Source organism: Ovis aries, chromosome 14, assembly GCF_016772045.2.
Source record: "Ovis aries strain OAR_USU_Benz2616 breed Rambouillet chromosome 14, ARS-UI_Ramb_v3.0, whole genome shotgun sequence".
Lineage (NCBI taxonomy): Eukaryota > Metazoa > Chordata > Mammalia > Artiodactyla > Bovidae > Ovis > Ovis aries.
Genome location: NC_056067.1, coordinates 56,523,048 through 56,542,397, shown reverse-complemented (window position 1 = coordinate 56,542,397; position 19,350 = coordinate 56,523,048). Strand labels below are relative to the sequence as shown.

The 19,350-nt window shown below is 60.7% G+C and overlaps 2 protein-coding genes across 4 annotated transcripts in view; one reads left to right on the top strand and one right to left on the bottom strand.

Annotated features, from left to right (window-relative positions):
- Positions 1-619: 619 nt before the first annotated feature.
- Positions 620-4,626, bottom strand: CLEC11A (C-type lectin domain containing 11A). Of its 2 annotated transcripts, none has more exons than XM_027977520.3 (4): positions 4,232-4,626; positions 2,180-2,369; positions 1,665-1,856; positions 620-1,303 (listed from the first exon to the last, which is right to left on the bottom strand). In XM_027977520.3, the coding sequence occupies exons 1-4, from the start codon at positions 4,277-4,279 to the stop codon at positions 858-860; spliced, it is 876 nt and encodes a 291-aa protein (XP_027833321.1). In that variant the 5' UTR covers positions 4,280-4,626; the 3' UTR covers positions 620-857. The 2 variants fall into 2 exon arrangements, with proteins under 2 accessions (XP_027833321.1, XP_027833320.1); XM_027977519.3 differs by lacking the exon at positions 4,232-4,626 and adding an exon at positions 2,604-2,919.
- Positions 4,627-5,041: 415 nt separating this feature from the next.
- The window catches only part of SHANK1 (SH3 and multiple ankyrin repeat domains 1), a 54,055-nt gene continuing 39,746 nt past the window's right edge, over positions 5,042-19,350 (top strand). Inside the window, exons 1-8 of one of the 2 annotated variants that reach the window (XM_060398785.1) lie at positions 5,042-5,157; positions 9,336-9,633; positions 9,877-10,080; positions 10,794-10,865; positions 12,431-12,539; positions 12,643-12,794; positions 15,424-15,591; positions 15,973-16,089. In XM_060398785.1, the coding sequence (XP_060254768.1) occupies positions 9,379-9,633; positions 9,877-10,080; positions 10,794-10,865; positions 12,431-12,539; positions 12,643-12,794; positions 15,424-15,591; positions 15,973-16,089 (1,077 nt within the window). In that variant the 5' untranslated portion in view covers positions 5,042-5,157; positions 9,336-9,378. Of the gene's footprint in view, positions 5,158-6,775; positions 6,829-9,335; positions 9,634-9,876; positions 10,081-10,793; positions 10,866-12,430; positions 12,540-12,642; positions 12,795-15,423; positions 15,592-15,972; positions 16,090-19,350 lie in introns of those variants that run through there. The other variant, XM_042230989.1, reaches the window with a different exon arrangement.

Below are 19,350 nucleotides of genomic sequence, written 5' to 3'. Positions count from 1 at the left end.
CCTACGAGCCATACAAGGTATGGGTAATAGTGCCTGTGTTCAGATGAGGAAACTGAGGCTCATAGCCAGGAGGAATTAGCTCATGGCCTCAAAGTCAAGGAGTGGAGGGATGGGTTGGGAGGGAGCCTAAGCTTCCAGGCTGGGTAGGTCCTTATGCTTGTGTCTAAACACAGGCCCTGGAGTTGGGGGAAGGGGAAGGGGGCAGGGCAGTGCCTGACTTTACATGACATTATGGTACCACCTGATGAGTCAGGTTTGAGACTCACTTAAAAAAAAAGAAAAATTAAATGGGAGTCTTTCCTGAAGGACTTCTCAGAGCCTTTAGCTCCTTTGTGCTTCCCAGATCTCTTTGATCAGGGCCAAGGCCAAGGCCTGGGACAATGACTGACAGGCTCTGGGTCCCAAAGACCTTGAGTAGGGGGCACAGTGCAGGCGGAGGTGTTAGCCGCGTGTGCCTTCGTGGACTCCAGACATCTGTGCACAGGAGCAGATGACCATGCGTACGTATGCACGTGTTCTCTATCACTGATCTGGGGCTCGAATAATACCTGTAAACGGGGGACAGCTCTTGCCCCGCAAAAAGATAAAAGGTCAAAAGTGCCTCCACTGCCTACTCAAGTGAGATTCCACAACGCTTTATTGGCGCGGGACCTAGCCTCGTGCCCACCGCCTCCGGGAAAGACAGGCAAGGAAGGGGTCCCGGCCCCGCAGGAGTCCCCCAGGGATCGGCCAGCCAGGGAAAACACATTTCCATCCGCGGGCAAGGAAGGAAGGAAGGAACGGTGTCTTTGCGGGGAGTATAGCCCAGGCATAGGGCGGGTAGTGGGGCGCAGCGGAGAGGCGGGGAGCCGGCCCCGCTAATAGGGGAACTCGCAGACGTAGTAGAGGCGCCGATCGCAGTCGTGGTCCCACCAGGAGCCATCGTCCGAGGCCTGAGCCACGCAGTTCTCGAGCACGCCGCCGTTGGGCTGGTTGGGGCTGAGCGGGTGCGGCGCGGCGCTGGGCCGGGGGCCGGGCTCAGGGCTAGGGGCGCGGTGCCAGGCGAAGAAGGATACGCGCTGGCCGTTCTCGAAGAGGTAGAGGCCCTCGGCGCGCCGGTCGTGCACGCCCAGCCACACGGGCCAGTTGTAGGGGGCGAGCGCCGCGCGCAGGTAGCGGGTGAGCGTCTCCATCTGCCGACTGTCAGCGGGCTGAGCCAGGCTCCCGCCCCGCGCCACGCACCGAGCCTGCGCAGCCGCCTGAGCCTCGAAGTCGCGCGAGAGCAGGAAGCACTTATGGCCAAGACGCGCCCCCTTCAGGCAGCCTGCGGGCGGGGCGAGGCGGGGCCGAGCGGAGGCGGGGTTAGTGCCTCGGGGGCGGATCGAGGGCGGGACCAGAGCATCCCGGAGCCAGTGACAGAGCCGCCAGGGGGCGTGGCCAGGCCGTGGGGCAGGACCGTAGGGGGCGTGGTGCGGCCGGAGCAGGGTCTGCTCACTAGCACAGTGGGGACCACGTTCACCCTCCCCACCAGCAAGCACACCCCAAATCCTCGAGGGCCGCCCCCCCTAGCCCCTGACACCTAGGGTCCTCACGTCTCAGACACCCTTCGGGGCTCCCCTTTCCCCACCGGTCCGCGGCCTGACCTGGATCGTCCCTCCTTCCCCGCCCGGCGGGATGCGACTCACCCTCTAAGCGGCCATGCTCGCGCTCTGCGCGGCTCTGCGCCTCCTGCAGGGCTTGCACGGCGTCGCGGGTGTCGCCCGCCACTTCCCTCAGCTGCCGCAGCCCCCGAGTAAGCTCGGCCACGCGGGTGTCCAGCGTGTGCAGACGGACGTGCACCTGGTGCAGGCCTGCGTCCAGGCCGGCCAGGCGACCCACTGCGGGTGGACAGGGCGCACGCTGGACGGGGATCCTGGGGGCGGAGCCAGGGGACCGGAGGACCTGGAGGGGACCCGGGACCTACGGCTTCTGGGGCGGAGTTGGGGTGAGGGGTGGGGCCCTCAAGACTTCTGGAAGGTAGGGGCCAGTGGCCACCCCAGTCTCTTGAGAGGCAAAGCCGGGGACCCGGAGCTCCTGGGTGTGAGGGCTCCGAGCTGGGCGGTGGGCAACTGAAAAATCCTGGGGCAGGGAAAGGACGGTTCGTTTTTGTGAAAATGACCACGGAAGCCAAGGGGGCAGGGCGGAGCTAAGGATTACTTACGGATATAAGTGATGGCGTCCTCCGGGGTGGGAGAGGGGCTGGGGCTGACGTGGGGGGTCGATGTTGGTTCCTCCTCGCCTTCCTCCCCCTGCCCGTTCTCCTCGGTCGCCCAGGCCCCCCTGCCTTCAGAGTTTCCCTCGGGATTTTGATCTCCCCTCCTAGCAGGCAGCCCCAGCGCTTCCTGTAAATGCTAAGGCAAGGAGGGTGATCAGGGCCAGGCTGGCAGCTACCTTCAGACTACCCAGACGCCCCTTTCCAGCTGTCAGCTGGCTGTCTGCCCTCTTCTCTGAACCCATCACCTTCATCCTCTGAGCCTATCCCATCCCTCCCGTTGCCCATTCTTCTAACCCTGGAATACACTCCTCCCAAGCCCACAGTCGCCCACCCGGACCCGCCACTAGAGTCCCAGCAATCTCCAACTCACCTTCAGCATCAGGGCTTCCCTCTCCCGCTCCTCCTCCTGGGCGCCACCCCAGCCCCCCTCCCACTCCCTCTCAGCTCCCCGAGCCCCATGACTGAAGCCCAGGAGCTGGGGTACCACCAGCGCGCCAAGGAGCCAGGCGGCCTGCATCAGGCTGGTCTCGGAGCACCCAAGGCTGCTGACGGGTGTGTCTCGGAGGAGAAGGATGTTTCTGGGGACCTGGAGTGCGTGCTGATTACCAGCCCCCTGTTTCGCGCCTCTCCCAGCTTCTCTCTGGTCCCTCTCTTCCCAACTCTTGTCTCTGTCGTTGGTCTCTGCTCCTCTGTGTGTGTCTCTCCCCGCCTCTCTTGGCTCCCCGGAGGCCCTGCCTCTGTGGCCGGAAACCTCCAACGTTCCAAAGCTTGGATCCCGCCTTGGGTCTCCACACACGCCCTCCTCTTCCCACTTTCCAGAGCTTGCTTCCGTCCCATCCTGCTCTTCCCTTCTGCCTCGGCCAGAAGCTCCAGAAGGTCAGGAGGATGGAGCCAGCTCCCCAAGGGATCCTGGGGGCTCAGCCTCTGCCCAGGAACCTCCTCAGGGAGTTGACAGGGCTTGGCCCTGCTTCCCTCTCCTCTCCCTGGCCACGCCTCAGGTCAGGGGAGACCTCAAGGTCTTGCTAAGGTTGTTATTATCCTGTGGCCACCGTTGCCCACACACCCTGCGGGAGGAGGCTCTCATAGTATTCTCAGGCTCTTGAGCACCTCCTGCCCCCCAGATCTCCCATCCTGCCCTCCAGGCCCTTGCCCCAGATCCAGATGAGCATCTGTGCCTGTCTGTGGGGATCTGTGCAAAGAGCACACGTGTGGCTTGTGTGCAGCCCCCAGAAAGGTGGGGCTCTTGGATCCATCTGCCATGCTTTCCTGGAAGCCTCCTGCAGTCTGGGTCCTGGTTGGGGGTGACACGGGGAATTCCAGCTGTTCACAGACCCCACAGACAGCTCCATCGGGGTGAGGGGTGGGGGCAGAGGAGAGGGTGGAGATTGGGTGGGGTCCGAGAAGCTTTCTCCAGGAGGTGGAGTAAGCAGCTGCTGGGCTGGGTGCACAGAGAGCTCTGAGCGTTGAGAGCTACTTCATCTCCCGCCTGGACCACTGCAGTCCTCTCCTCCTGCCTCTCCTCCTCCTTCCTCCAGAGCCCCTCCAATCCACGCAGCCTGCCGCAGCCAGAGCAATGCTTCCAAACCGTAAATCAGATCACATCACTCCCCACTCCCCTGCTCCCCCCCAGCTTCCCATCATGTGAGGGAGTGAAGCCAAACCTTGGCCTCAGCACAGGCCTGGCCTGCCCAGTCTGGGGGTGGGCAGGGAAGGGTGGGTCCTTTGCACCTCTGCAAACTCATCACCCCCACTCCCTTCACTGCCCCCCTCCAAGCTCCAGCCACACTGATCTCTTTGCTACTTCCTGAATGCTAAGCTCCTTCCCGCTTCAGAGCTTTTGCACCAGCCTTTTCCTCCTTCTAGAAGGCTCTTCTCCCCAGCTCCTTCTCATCACTGAGGTCTCAGCTCAGAGAGGCCTTCCTCGGATAGTTTATTCAAACACCCCCTTTTATCTTTTTGGCTGAATCAAGACCAGCCTTGTCTTGCTGGCTTGTTTACCTGTTTGGTGTCTGTCTGTCGCCAACGAAGGCAGGCATCCCTGTTCATGGCTGTATCCTTGAAGCTAGGACAGGGCCAACCCAGCACATAGTAGGTACTCAGTCAATTGAACAAGGAAAGGAGCCTTCCCTGGCAGCGGGGTCACAGCTCAGCCAAAAGACTGAACCCTCCATGAATGTGTTTAAGTGGAAACTCTGGTTTCCTGTGGCCCTGGGGGTGGGGTGGGGGTGCCTGGCGACCAGGGTAGAGGTGATGAGGGCAGTGGTGGGGAGGCTGCAGAGGCAGGAGCAGCAGGAGGCTGGCCATGCCTACTCCATGCCAGACCCGTGAGTCATGTAGGGCTTCCCCAGCTTCAGCCAGGCGGGCAGTGCCAGGATCGCAGGGCCCACTCTTCCAGGGGGGACACCGAAGCTCAGAGAGGGGACAGCTGGGCCTGCTGGAGGTTACCAGCGCAGCAGCGGCAGCAAGCAGAAGCTTCTGGCTCCTGGCACGAGCAGGGCATCTGCCCTTAGCTGCCGGGAGCCCCAGGCTGGGACCTTGGAAATCAACACAGCCAGACTTTTCCATTTTCCAAGAAAGCAAAGGGCAGTGTGACCTTGGGCAGGCTGCCCACTGCCTCAGAGCTCGGGCCTCTCTTGTGCACCCATGAGGAGCCTGGGGACCCCTCACCGAGAGCTGATGTCCCGGCCGAGAAAAGCCTCATAAACCATAGAAAGGGTACATAACCCCTCTCACTGCTGGTGCCGACACACAAGCAGCTGTTTTCTCCCCAGGCCCAGCTGCTCACCACCTGGGCTGATAGGGGTGAATCCAGAACTGGGTCTCCTGGGGCAGCTGGGCTGGCACCTGTTCCCGCTCATCCTGTGGCACCCCAGAGCCTGCAGCTGGACACGCACCCAGAGGCTGCCTGGAACTGCCCTCCGCAGGTGCGTGGGTTCCAGCTGATGGCCCCCAGGGGAGCTGTTGGAGCTGGGAGAAGGGTAGGGGCCTGGGCTGTGGCAACGCAATCACCGCTGCCCTATGCGATCAGCCCGGTCTCTGCAGGTGTGTCCCACACGCCATGCAGAGATGGCTGGGGGGATCGCGTGTGACAAAGAAAGATATGCAGTGGAGATATCACTATGGAGTGGCCAGTAGTGAACCCCAGCACACAGTAGGGGGACTTTGAGCCAGGCCATCTGTCTCTGATTCTGGCCACCACCTCTTGCTGGCTGGGTGACCGTGGGCAAATTGCTTAACCTCTCTGGGCCTCAGTTTCCCCCTCTCGTCATAAATGGGGATGGTGCAAGTCCCTAGTCCGGAGGACTACGGTGTGCAAAGTTGAGGAGTAAACCCAGCACAGAGCCGGGCACACAGGAAGTGCTCAAGAAATGTCAGAGATAATTATCGGGAAGGAAGCGGTGGTGCAGGGTCGTGCCTCTCGATGGGCGTGTGCACACCTGTGTGATGGCCGGCCAGGGCACGGTGGGTGAATGTGATGGAGACAAAGCACACGTCTCCCTGTGGTTCTGTGTCTCTGTTTCAGGGTTGCGTGTGAGCTGGAGCTCTGAGCAAGCACAGCGGGCTGCGTGCCCGTGTGTGGGGTGGGTAGACGCGTGTGCTCTGCCGTGTGCATGCTCCGACACACGGGTGTGATATGTACATGATGTAGCTGGCTGTGCTCATGGTAATGTATCCTGTGAGAGCCCGCACGCCCTGGAGAAGATGTGTATGTGGAGACGTCTGCAGGGGCAGGGCTGGGGAGCGACTCGCTGCACCTGTGCCTTGCGGGAAGGTGTGTGTGTGCTGGGCGGACAGGACAGAAATCTATAGCTCTCACCATCCAGTTTGGGGGTGTGGAGTCTAGCAACGAATACTTAATTGCACCCTACTGTGTGTAGAGGTGGTGGGGGCGCCCTGGGAAGGGGCGGTCCTGGGGGGGTGCGGGGAGAGGTACCCTTAGGGGGGCGGAGCCCCATCGCCGGGGTACTGGGGCAAGCAGGGGTGGAGTCAGGGTTCGGGGATCTGGCGGCGGAGAGGAGCGGTGGGGGAGGGCAGGGGAGGGGGCGGAGCCGGCGGGGGGGGATGGGCGAGGTTTGGGGGCGCTGGGAGGGGCGATGTCTCCTCCGCCGGCTCCCGGAGGGAGGGGAGAGGGCGGAGGGAGGGAGAGAGGGAGGGAGAGAGAGGGAGAGTCCGGGTGAGGGAGAGACAGCGAGAGCGAGAGAGCGAGCCGGGAGGCAGAGGAGGCGCGGAGCGGGCGGCGGCGGCGGCGGCGGCGGCGGCGGCGGCGGCCTGAGGCCGAGGAGAGGAGCCGGCGAAGACGCGGCGCCCGGAGCCGGCCGGACCGAGCCGGGGGCGGGCTAGCTAGGAGGGGCGCGGCGGCCGCGGCGCAAGGGGGGGCGCTCTGCGGATGGCCAGGCCCGGCCCGCGGGGGGGGTGAGGTCCGCGGCCCCCCCGCCCGCCCCCCCGGCCCCCGCCCGCCCCCTCCCCGGGCCCGCTCGCCCTCCGGGGCGGTGGGGCATGGCCTGAGGGTCCCCCGTCTCCGGGGGGGGGGGGGGTGGGGGAGGGGGAGGGGCCGCGGGCGCCGCCGACCGGGACTCAGCAGCCCCGCCAGGCAGGTAAGGGGGCCGAAAACCGGGGGTCTGGGTTGGGGGGGGAAGCGCGGGCCCGGGGCCGCGGGCGGGGGCGGGGGCGCCCTGGACGTCCTTGGCCGAGCGCCGGGCTCCCGGCCCGGGTGTGCGGTGGGGGGCGGGGGTGAGGAGGGGAGCGTTGCCCCGGGCGACGCCAATTGGGTTACGCCCGGGTCCCCCGTGCCCCGTCCCGGATCGCGGACTTGCTGGGGCCATGCGGCCCCGTAGCCCCCTGCCCGAACCCGCCTCCCCGCGCTCCGGGGCCGAGGGTTCGGTCGCGGTACCCGCCTCCCGGCCAGCCCGGCCCGGCCACTCCCCCGCCTCGCCCATCGCGGCCCACCTGGGCCTCCTGGACCCCTCCTGCGGCCCCACCCCTCGAGGCCCCTCGCCGAGGTCATTCCGGCGCCCACACCCTCCAGCGGGGATCTGAGCCTCGGCCTCCGCCGCCCCCTTCGACCCCCTGTGGTTTCGGCTTCTCCTTCCAGACTCGTCCAATCCCCTCCCACCCTTTCACGAGCTCCCCGCATCCCAACCCGGTCCCCGCTTCCTTCCCCACCGGCCGGCGCGCCCCCTCGGCTCCCGCCCCCGAGTCCTGCTCCTGGGGGCCTCCGCCCCCTCTCCGCGGACCCGGGCTCTCCCCCACCAGTTTCTCGGCCCCAGCCCGGGCTCCCTCTGCCCGCCTCTCCCCTCCTCTCTCCGCCTCCATTCATTCTCCCGGGCCGGCTCTCGGCCACGCCGGCAGCCTCCCCCCGCCGTACCCCCGCAGCCTCCCAGGGCACCCCCTCTCCCCCCTTTCTTCCCCCCCCCCTCGCCGATTCCTCAGCCCGTCTCGGTACCAGCTGCGTGCCAGCTATTCTTAGCCGCGGAGCGTTTGATTCATGCCGCCCCGGCGGAGTGTGCCCGCTCCCTCCCTCGGGGCCTGAGGGGGAGGGGCCCGAGCTGGTCCTGGGGGTTGGGGGCAGCCGCACGCGCCGGGGGACCCGGCGAGCTTTGCTTTCAGGAGTCCGTGGAGGCTGGGGGAGGGGGTCAGCCGGGGTCAGCAGAGGGGGAGTGGCTGCCAGCCCCAGGTCTGGAGGTGGGAGTGGAGTCGCCGGGTAGGAGAAGGCCAGGGGGTCTCCGCCAGGGCCAAGTAGGGGAGGCTCTGCTGGGTACCCAGAAGGGGAGGGGGCCGTGGCCACGCTTAGGGGAGGGGGTGACCAGCCCATGGCTGGAGGCTGGCTCGCCCACAGTTCTTGAAACTCTCCTCCTCCCCCCGCACACATTTTGTCTTCCCTCCCCAACCCCCCCCCAGCCCATCCCCACTCCCCCAAAGTCAGCAGTACCCTCCACTGCTTCCCATCTCCATGGCAACGTGCAGGAGCCGGGCCTGGTGTTGGGGGGAGGGACCAGACCAGACATTCTGGTTTCCGGTGCTGGGGTGGGAGGGGGGGAGAAAACTCGGAAGAAGGGCCCCATCTGGACTCACCCTTATAAGACCAATTCAGGGGGGAAGAACAGTGGGGATCTGAAAAATAGTGGAGATCTCACCCCCACCCCCCAGACTCTCATCCCACTCCTTAGCCTCCCTCCCAGCCCCCCAGTCTCCCTCAGAGTGGGCCCCCCAGGACCAGGCAATGCCTGTCCTTCCATCCAGCAGCGCCAGGCCTCGAACACGCCCGCAGGTCACCTACTGACGCCCTACACCCACCCAGGCCACTGCAAGGCTGTCACCCGGACAGCCCTGCCAGGGCCAGTCTCCCCACCCACCCACACACCTTCTCAAGATGCACCCCCCCCCCGGAAACTCGCAAAGGCCACCTCTTGTGGTTCCCCCCCCCCCGGGGACATCTCATGCCTGGTACTCTCTGCCCCGGCCGGGTGCCCCTGCCCCCTGGGATGCTGGCTCTCCAGCCACCCTCCATACACGCGGTCAGCCACACTTCAGTGAAGTCACCGGCTCCACCCTAGGCTCAGGGCACCTCCCTCTCCCCCTTACTACATCTCAGCCTCCTTGCGGTCATCCAGGAGGCACCAGGAGCAGAAGGCGGGGAGGACCTCGGGAGAGGAGGGGCCAGGCTGGGGCCAGGAGGGCAAGGTGCCGGTGGGTCGCCCACCTGTCTGTCCTGGGCTAATTTTAGCTGCATTATCCCTGGCCTGGCAAAGTGGGCCAGCGGCTCCCGCGGTGATTCTGCGGTTTCTGGGACACCACCGCGCTGGGTCAGCGGCAAAGTGGGGCGCAGGAGGGGCGGGGGGCTGCGAGCAAGGCCAAGGGCAGGGAAGGAGACACGTGCAGGCAGCATGGCAGGGCTGGTGGTGGGGGGGGCGTGTGTGCCGGGAGCTCGGGAGAGAGCTTGGAGGCGGTAGGAGTGTCTGGGGGTGTGTCCAGCCTCCTGCCTGCCTCCCTCGGGCAGCTTGGAGCCGCTGCCCTGGACCGTGTTTGTCCACTGAGTGTGCCCGTGGCCTCCAAAGGGCCTGGGCTCCTGGTCTGACCGCCACCCCGCCCCCTCCCCCGCCAGCCGCCTGTGATGCTGCCGTCCCCCATCGCCCCGTGGCCCCACGATGACCCACAGCCCCGCGTCAAGCGAAGAAGAGGAACGCCACAGTGCCAGCGAGTGTCCCGAGGGGGGCTCAGAGTCCGACAGCTCCCCAGACGGGCCCGGGAGAGGCCCCCAGGGGACCCGGGGCCGGGGCAGCGCAGCACCTGGTAGCCTGGCCTCGATCCGAGGCCTCCAGGGCCGCTCCATGTCCGTCCCAGACGACGCCCACTTCAGCATGATGGTTTTTAGGATTGGCATCCCTGACCTTCACCAGACAGTGAGCAACAGCCCTCTGGCCGGCGGATGGGGGGCAGGGGAGAGGGGCTGGTGGGAGACAGGGACCACTGGAGTCTGCATGGGGAGGGGGGAAGGGGAAGGGGTTCTGGATTCCATCACACATGGCCCCCACTGCCAGACCCCCATGGGTTTCCCCCAGCCCTCTTCTGTCCTGGGACTCACCCACAGCCCTCTGCAGACCACCTCAGGCCCCTTCTCTCTCTCCGGTCACCTCCTCCACCAGAAATGCCTGCGGTTCAACCCCGACGCCACCATCTGGACGGCCAAGCAGCAGGTGCTCTGTGCCCTGAGCGAGAGCCTCCAGGATGTGCTCAACTATGGCCTGTTCCAGCCGGCCACCTCGGGCCGGGACGCCAACTTCCTGGAGGAGGAGCGACTGCTGCGGGAATATCCCCAGTCCTTCGAGAAGGGGGTGCCCTACCTGGAGGTGAGACCCCCACAGCCTTCCCAGCCCCTTCACAGATGCGAGCAGGCATCTGCCCGCTCCCCGTTTTTTCTCCCAGCCCAGCCGTCAGCAAGGGAAAACCCCGTGGGCACTTCTGGCTATAAAGTGTGCCCTAAGAATCGCGGGGCTTCCCTGGTGGCTCAGAGGGTAAAGAATCTGCCTGCAATGCAGGAGACGCGGACTCCATCCCTGGGTTGGGAAGATCCCCTGGAGGAGGGAATGGCAACCCACTCCAGTATTCTTGCCTGGAAAATCCCGTGGACAGAGAAGCCTGATGGGCTACAGTCCATTGGGGTCGCAAAGAGTCAGACACGACTGAGTGACTGAACACTTTGACTTAACAGTCAGAATCAGAGAGGCCTGCGTTCAAATTAGCAGGTCATTCTTGCCTCTGACTGGTCAGCGGCGTGGCCTTGGGTGAGTCATTTCCCTGCCCCAGGTTTCCCCTGGCCTATCAAAGTGGGAAAGGGTTCCCAATGAGAGTGGTTATTCTAGAGCATTCCCCCGGGGTCCAGACACCTTAGGGGTTGCAGTCCACAGGCCCATAGTGGCCCAGCAGCCCTCTGCCCACCCAGCCAAGACTCTGGGGCTATTTTTCGTCCTGACCCTGCACTAACTCTTCCCTGGCTCAGAAGAGGTTTAGACTCCTGACTCTGAGTCTTTTGTCTCTCCCATCACCCCACCTGTGGCCTCAGTTCCGATACAAGACCCGTGTTTACAAGCAGACCAACCTGGATGAGAAGCAGCTGGCCAAGTTGCACACGAAGGTGAGAGGACCCCGCTGGCACTCACGCCACCCCAACCTGGAGCCCCCTTCCCTAACTACTTTCTCTCCTACCTCTTCCCGACAACCCTCCAAACCTTCTTTTCTTCTGCCAGCATCCCCCACTTAACTTGGGATGCTGTGTCATATTTGGGACAACCCCCAATGCACCTGATGTCTCCATCACAGCCTTTCATTTAAAAAAAAACACAACTTTTTATTTTGTACTGGAGTGTAGCTGATTAACAATGTTGTGATAGTTTCAGGTGGACAGGGAAAGGACTCAGCCGCACACAGGCATGTGTCCATTCTCCCCCAAACTCCTCTCCCATCCAGGCTGGCACGTAACGTTGAGCAGAGTTCCATGTGCCGTATAGTACATCCTTGTTGGTTATCCATTTTAAACACAACAACGTGTACAGGACCTTCCCAAAGTCCTTAACTATCCCTTTCCGCCTCTAGCATACATCAGAGCCTTTCTCATCTTCTCTCTTTGCACCTCTGCCCAGGCTCATGCCATTTCCACCTGGTTCCCACTTTCTTCATCCTTGGATTCTCCCCTCTCATCTCCTGCCCCCACCCCCAGCCAACGTGGCCTGCGACTCTGGTATCTAGTGTCCCTCTGTCTAGGGGCAGTTTCATAGACACCCTGCAGTTCACACAATCCCAGAGCCTGAATCTCTACCAGATCCAAGGATACCCTCCTCCACAGCCATTTATCCTCCTGGCATCTTGCTCTCTGGGGCTTCCCTGGTGGCTCAGTGGTAAAGAATCTGCCTGACAGTGCAGGGGGCACAGGTTTGATCCCTGGGTGGGGAAGATCCCCTGGAGGAGGAAATGGCATCCCACTCCAGAGAATTCTGGCCTGGAGAATCCCATGGCCAGAGGAGCCTCGCGGGCTACTGTCCGTAGGGCCGCAAAGAGTTGGACACGACTGAGCGACTTAGTTATGTGCCCACACGCCTTGCCCTCCCCGGTCCTCAGGCTGTATGTCACTTGAATCTCCTCTGGTCCCTGAAAGCTGGGAGGAAGTCAGGGGGCTGCTTTGCTCAGAAGTGAAATGAACGATCCTTGACACTTGGGAAGAAAGCTCGCTGGCTGCTGCTTATCCTCAGCCCCACCCCACCATGCACTTGTCTCTGTCCTCCCCCCGAACAGTCCGTCCATCCAGACCTGTACCATCTGCAGGAGCAGCCAGCCACATACGGCCCCTGGGGTACCTGTGGTGTACCAGGTCCAAACTGAGCCTCACTATGAGCGTGAAATACACAGCGGATCTTGAAGACTCAGTACCCCTGAAAGTATCTCAGTAATAAATTTCATGTGGATTACCTGTTGAATCAGTAATACTGTGGATATATATGATAGACTAAAAACAGATAGGTCATCAAAGTGAATTTCAATATAATTGGAAGGTCTTCTTCCTTTAAAAAAGTGGTGGCTCCTAGGGACCTCTCGATGGCATGTGTGGCTTGCTATGAGATTCCTCTGGACAGCGCTGCTCCAGACCCAGCCTTGCCCCCTTCCTCCCTGACCGCCTGTCTTCTCTCTCTCTCATCTGCGGCTCAGACGGGGCTGAAGAAGTTCCTGGAGTACGTGCAGCTGGGGACATCCGATAAGGTGGCACGGTTGCTGGACAAGGGGCTGGACCCCAATTATCACGACTCAGATTCAGGAGGTAGGGAGCGGGCTGCGGGGCGGGGTGCTTTGGGAGGGCTGGGGAGTCAGGGACGGCGAGGCCCAGGGGCTGCACATGACCGGCCTTTCCCCCCGCCTCCCAGAGACCCCCCTGACGCTGGCTGCTCAGACTGAAGGCTCTGTAGAGGTGATTCGAACCCTATGCCTGGGTGGGGCACACATCGACTTCCGGGCCCGGGATGGCATGACCGCGCTACACAAGGCCGCCTGTGCCCGCCACTGCCTCGCTCTGACGGTGAGGTTTCAGATCCTCCTGGGACCCTCCCCAGAGCCCAGAGACATCCCGAGTGACCATGTTCTTCACCCAGACTGCGTTCGGCCAATCCCCCCGGCCCCTCCGTCCACCTCCCCCCTCCACAGTCACTCCTCTGACTGCACCCAAAACCCTCCTGGGACCTATGGGAACCCCCACCCTCCCCAGTTCAAGGCTCATGATCAGCTATGGCCGATGGTCACGCGGACCCTTGCCCTGCCCCCAGGTAGATCATGCTAACTTCCTGACACCCAGAACTTCTCCAGCCCTGCTGGGCCAGCAGTCCACACCTACCTCTATCTCCCCAAGGTCTAGACTCTTCCTGGTGCCCTTTATTTTTTATTTTTTTGGCCACACGGCACAGCATGTAGGCTCTTAGTTCCCTGACCAGGGATTGATCCCATGCCCCGTGCACTGGACATGCAGGGTCTTAACCACTGGCCCACCAGGGAAGTCCCCTGGTGCCCTTTAAAATACAGAGTGAGCTTCCCACCGTGCCCCCAGACACCATTGCCCCATCGCTCCCCCCAGACACTAGTTCTCATGCTTCCCAACTCTGCCCTTCCGTTCACTTCTCAACCTACAGCTCACAGTCCCAGTACCCCACCTTTACTCACCTGAAACACAGCTACTACTCCAGTCGTTCAGCCACTCAGTCGTGTCCAACTCTTTGTGACCCCATGGACTGCGGCACATCAGGCCTCCCTGTCCATCACCAACTCCTGGAGTTTACTCAAACTCATGTCCATTGAGTCAGATGCCATCCAATCATCTCATCCTCTGTCATCCCCTTCTCCTCCTGCCCTTAATCTTTCCCAGCATCAGAGTCTTTTCCAATGAGTCGGCTCTTTGCATCAGGTGGCCAGAGTATTGGAGCTTCAGCTTCAGCATCAGTCCTTCCAATGAATATTCAGGATGGACTTCCTGTAGGATGGACTGGTTTGATCACCTCACTGCCCCAGTATAGTGCCTAAAATGTGCCTTTACAAGCAGATGAACCTCGTAGACCCTCAGTATATATACATGGGGGTTTCCCAGGTGGCTCAGAGGTAAAGAATCTTCCTGCAGTGTAGGAGACTTGGGTTCAATCCATGAGTTGGGAAGATCCCCTGGAGAAGGAAATGGCACTCACTCCAGTATTCCTGCCTGGAAAATTCCATGGATAGTGGAGCCTGGTGGACTGCAGTCCATAGCGTCCCAAAAGAGTCGGATACCACTGAATGACTGAGTACGCACACATACACTCATGGAGTCAGCTTGCCTGGTCTTATTTTAAAATGTTCTTTCTCTCCTCCTACCCAAGGGCACTTGATCCCTCTTCATCCATAGGTCAGGATAGAGTGCCCTGGAAGTTGTTGGTAAACACCATGGTTCATAGATGATCCAGCCTAACCGGCTTTCCCTTCCCTTCTCCAATTCTTCCCTCAAGAACCCTGAAGGCAGTCAGACAGCAGTCCCAAAGGTCTGCCTCACAGCCCTGGAATTGACAGACCCTCTTCATGCACCCTCCTCCCTCAAACCCCTTCTCCCACCTGCTTCCCAGGTGGCTCTAGTGGTAAAGAACCCTCCTGCAAAGGCAGGAGACATGAAAGATGTGGGTCCCATCCCTGGGTCTGGAAGGTTCCCCTGGAGAAGGAAATGGCAACCCACTCCAGCATTCTTGGCTGGAGAATCCCCATGGACAGAGGAGCCTGGTGGGCTACAGTCCATGGGGTCGCAGAGTCAGACAGGACTGAAGCAACTTAGCACATACACACATACGCACATACCCCCAAACCCCACTCCTGCTCACACCCAATCCCTCCCTCCCAGGCCTGCGCTTGTGCAATCCAGCAGCCACTAGCCACGGGCAGGGGAGGGGGGGCTGTTTAGATTTAAATAGAAGAAAATGAACTAAAATTAAAACTTCCGATTCTCGGGCTTACTAGCCACCTTCCAGCGGCTCGGTAGCCCCCCACGCGGCTGCCATGTTGGATCGTGCGGTTGTAACTATTTCCATCACCGCAAATGTTGGAAATGTGCTGTTGGACTGCGCCACCGCTGACTCTGTTCGCACGGCGCTGGCGCCGCCAACACTCCTCACACACTCGAAGCTGCCAGTCTTCCAGGCTCAGATCCATTCCTCAAGGGGGACCACTCCCTGCCCCTACCCCAGCCCCCCGGCCCCAGTGAGGCCGAGCCAAGTTGCTTTGACCCGAGCTTGCCCCCTCTCAGATGCTTTCTCTGCCTCTTCTTGCGATCCAAGACCTCACCACACCTCCCACTCACCCAGGGGCCCTCCTGCATCCAGGCGCCCTTCTCTGACTGGTTCCCCACCACCAGCCTGTTGAGTAGGTGGGCACTGGCTCACAGGGGAAGGCTGGGCAAGATTTCAGAGTAGGAGGGAGGGGTCCTCTGGAGGCATCGCCCCAGTCCCTCCCTTGTTCACAGAGATGAGAGAGGCCCCGACAGGGCAAGGGCCAGCCTCAAGGTTAATCAAGGGCATCGTGGCAGCATCAGCTCTGGCTCTGACCCTGTGTGGGGTTACCCAGGTCTCTTGGTCCAACTGGCCCTGGATAACGAGCCACTACTTGTGTGATTATCGTCTTTTTTTTTTTTTAACCTTTCCTAGGCGCTCCTGGATCTTGGGGGCTCCCCCAACTACAAGGACCGCCGAGGGCTGACTCCACTGTTCCACACGGCTATGGTGGGGGGTGACCCCCGCTGCTGCGAGCTGCTCCTGTACAACAGGGCCCAGCTGGGCATAGCTGATGAGAACGGCTGGCAGGAGATTCACCAGGTGCTCCCACTCGGCCTAGAGGGGTTGGGGGTGGCATGGGCAGCGCATGGGCCCTGAGGGTGGGCAGGGATCAGGGACCCTAGTCCAGGGGTCTAGGGCTGCAGGTGCTGGGGTCCTCCCAGGGGACGGAGGTGGGAGTAGCATGGTCCCCAAAGAGGAAGCATAGAGGTGTCACCACCAGGACTCTGAGGAGTTAGCCTGGAGGCCTGAGCCTTGGAACGACTGGTGGCATTGACAGTGTGGGTCCCTAAGCAAGAATGGGGCCTCAGAGGCGAAGGAAGGGGGAGTGGCAGATGCAGGGCTGCCTGGCCTCCAGGTGAAGGAGAGAGACGCTGTGGCCAGGTGGGTCTGACCTGGGCTCTGGCCCCCGGTCCCCTCCAGGCCTGCCAGCGGGGTCATTCTCAGCATCTGGAACATCTGCTCTTCTACGGAGCTGAGCCTGGAGCCCAGAACGCCTCGGGGAACACGGCCCTGCACATCTGTGCCCTCTACAATAAGGTCTGCTCTCCTCCTGACTCCCGTCTCCCACCACCCCCCCGGTGCCCCCCGGCCCGCTCTTCCACTGTTTCATTCATTCGTTCATTCATTCATTCAAGAGAGGTTTCCTGAGCTCCTCCCCTGGGTCAGGCTCAGAGCCGGGGGCTGAGGGGAGAGTAGCGAGCAAGACAACCTCCCATCAAGGGACACACCCTGCCAGGGCGATCCCAAGTGTTCAGAGGGAGGTCACCAGGAATCCAGGTCTCCATGGGGGCCCACATCTGGGCATGGCCTTGGGGCTGGGTCGGATGGAGGTGGCTCTCAGGAGGATGTGCCATCAGAGCTAAGATGAGCAACAGGTGGTCATGTAGAAGAGGGCAGAAGGGGCATTCTCAGCAGAGGGCACAGTCTGTGCCAAAAAATCCAGAGGGGAGGGGGTCAGGGTTGTTACTGGAAATGCAGGAAACTACAGTGGTCCTATTTCTTTCCTTTAAAGTTGGTTAAGGTATATTTATTCATTTGTTTGTTTTTGGCGGTGCTGGGTCTTCGTTGCTGTCGCGCGGGACTTCAGTTATGGAGCACAGGCTCAGTAGTCTCGGTGCACGGGCTTCATCGCTCACAGCGTGTGGGATCTTCCCGGACCAGGGATCGAACCCGTGTCCGCTGAATTGGCAGGCAGATTCTCAACCACTAGACCACCGGGGAAGTCCTCCTTTTTTAACAATTTTTTATTTTATGTTGGAGTGTACCTGATCCACAGTGTTGTGTTAGTGTCAGGTCTGCAGCAGTGATTCAGTGATATACAGGCATATATCCCTTCTTTCTCAGGTCTTTTCCCATATAGGTTATTGCAGTCATTGAGTAGAGTCCCCTGTGCTCCACAGTGAGTCCTTGTTGCTTATCTGTTTTATATATAGTGTGTATATGTTGGGCTTCCCAGGTAGCACTAGTAATGAACCCACCCGCCAATGCAGGAGATATAAAACATGCAGGTACAATCCCTGGGTCTGGAAGACCTCCTGGAGGGGGGCATGGCAACCCGCTCCAGTATTCTTGCTGGGAAAATGCCACGGACAGAGGAGCCTGGCGGGCTACAGTCCATGGGGTGGCAAAGAGCCAGACACGACTGAAGCGACTTCACTCGCATGCACACAGTGTGCGTATGTTAATCCCCAAGAGCCCTATTTCTAATGGGTCTCCATTCAGCTGCCAGTGGGGCACCCACTGCAGGGGACAAGGGACAGCCCCCGAAGGGACAAGAGTGTGTTGCCTGTTGTGGCGGTTCAGGGCGGGGTGGACGGTCCCCAGCTCGAGCGCTCTGAATGGAGGTGAGCTGCATGCCCGCTGCAGCTGTGCTGTCCTGGCTGGTTGGATTCATGAAAGCTGGGGCTTTTAGCCTGATGACCCCAGCTGATTTGTCACCAGTGCACCAGGGGATCCTGCGCAAATCAGCCCAGGCCCCGAAGCCCCAGTCTTCCCTGCTTCCCAAGGCTCTCTGCCCTTGGAGGGTCTCCCTGCCCTTGGATGGTTGCCTCGGGGTCTTAGGAGGCCAGGGCCTGGCATGCTGCGGCTGATCCATCAGCCCCTTCCCCCCTCCTCCAGGAAGTCTCCCAGAACAGCCCCAGCCCCTTCTCTCTCACCAGAACGTGCAGTGCCAGGATGTGGCAGGTAGCCACGTGCCGCCTTGTGGCAGCGAGCAGTTTGCTCGCTCGGCACCCGCCGAGCAGGGAGAACGCAGTGTTTGTCAAATTGCCTGTACTTCCCCTCCCCGGTGCGTCTGTCTCTCCTGCTCCCGATGCGGGCCTCATTCCGGATTTTCTGATCCCACAGCCAATGCACAGCCCAGGGCACCCCAAGCAAGTCCCCTCCCCTCTCTGAGGTTCCATCCGGCTCCCTGAAGTCAGGATAACAGCAGCTGATTGAAGGGGATGAAAGATCATGCGTGATAAGTGCTCATCCCTAGGAGGCAGCTATGCTAATAATAATGATTATTATCATTATCATTACTGTTATCAGTCAGGATCTGGTCAGGAGACAGAAACCATACTGTCAATTTGAAAGGGAAAATGTAGTGTATAGATAGAGGGGGGGGGGAGGATTCTCAGGTGGCGCTACTGGTAAAGAATCCACCTGCCAAGCAGGAGACGCAGGTTCAATCCCAGGGTCGGGAAGACCCCCTGGAGGAGGGCATGGCAACCTGCTCCAATATTCTTGCCTGGAGAATCCCATGGACAGAGGAGCCTGGTGGGCTACAGTCCATAGGGTCATACAGACAGGGAACAATTACTCCGAGTGGGTCAGATGAGTCAGCCATTTCCCTCGCCTTGAGCTTCTACTTTCTCATCTGTAAAATGGGTCAGTGACCTCTACCTCGCAAAGGATCAAGGGTGTGAACGTTTGGCTCGCTCTCAGCATGGCACTTAGCAAATAGATGCTTGACCGACACAAGTTCTTCTCCGACTTTCTCTCCCCTCCTCTTCCTTCTGAGACTTTAAGCTTCCCAAAGCCCAGAGCTGGGTCTGAAAGATTTCCTCAGTTTCTGCCCCTCTGGTCTTCTGGCCAGCCCATCTAGCCTCTGGTGGTGAGGGTCAGGGCCATGTCTGAGTTGTGAACTCCTCAGGGGTAGGGCTTAAGTCTGATCAAGCGCTCTGTCCCAAGGCCGCGGCGTATAGTAGGCTTAGATGCATCTTTGTTGAATGAGTGGGAGTGAATGAATGAATGATGGATCAGATACCTTGAATCTCCTGCCAAGACCACACACAGCATCCAGCTCAGAACACTCAACAGGTATTTGCTTCAAGGTAGATTGAATGACTCCGGGAATGAATGAATGATTTGAACGAATGACTTTTGCATGACTCAACTCCACGTCCTCATCCTTTCCGGGCCCATTTCCTGAGCACCTACTGTGTGCCGGCACGTGAGATGAATCAGACACAGCATGGCGCCCGTCCTCGGGAGGGTGGGAGGGTGGGAGAGGGGGAGTTCACAGTCTGGCAAAGAGGCAGATGTGTAAACAAAGAATTACAATCCAGCGGGAAGAGTGCTAGCTCTCCAGTATATACAGGGTGCTCAGGGGTGGAGCGAACTGCTGGTTGAGATGAAAGAGATGCTCTTGGGCCTGTGCTAGGCAAGGTGACGGTGGGGGCAGGCAGATATGCAAAAACACACACAGCACCAATTTATCGTCGAGTCGGGGAGACGGCATGTGCACACAGGGACACACACTCACACTCACAAACATGCCCGGAAAACGAACCAGGCTAACTTTGCCATCCAATC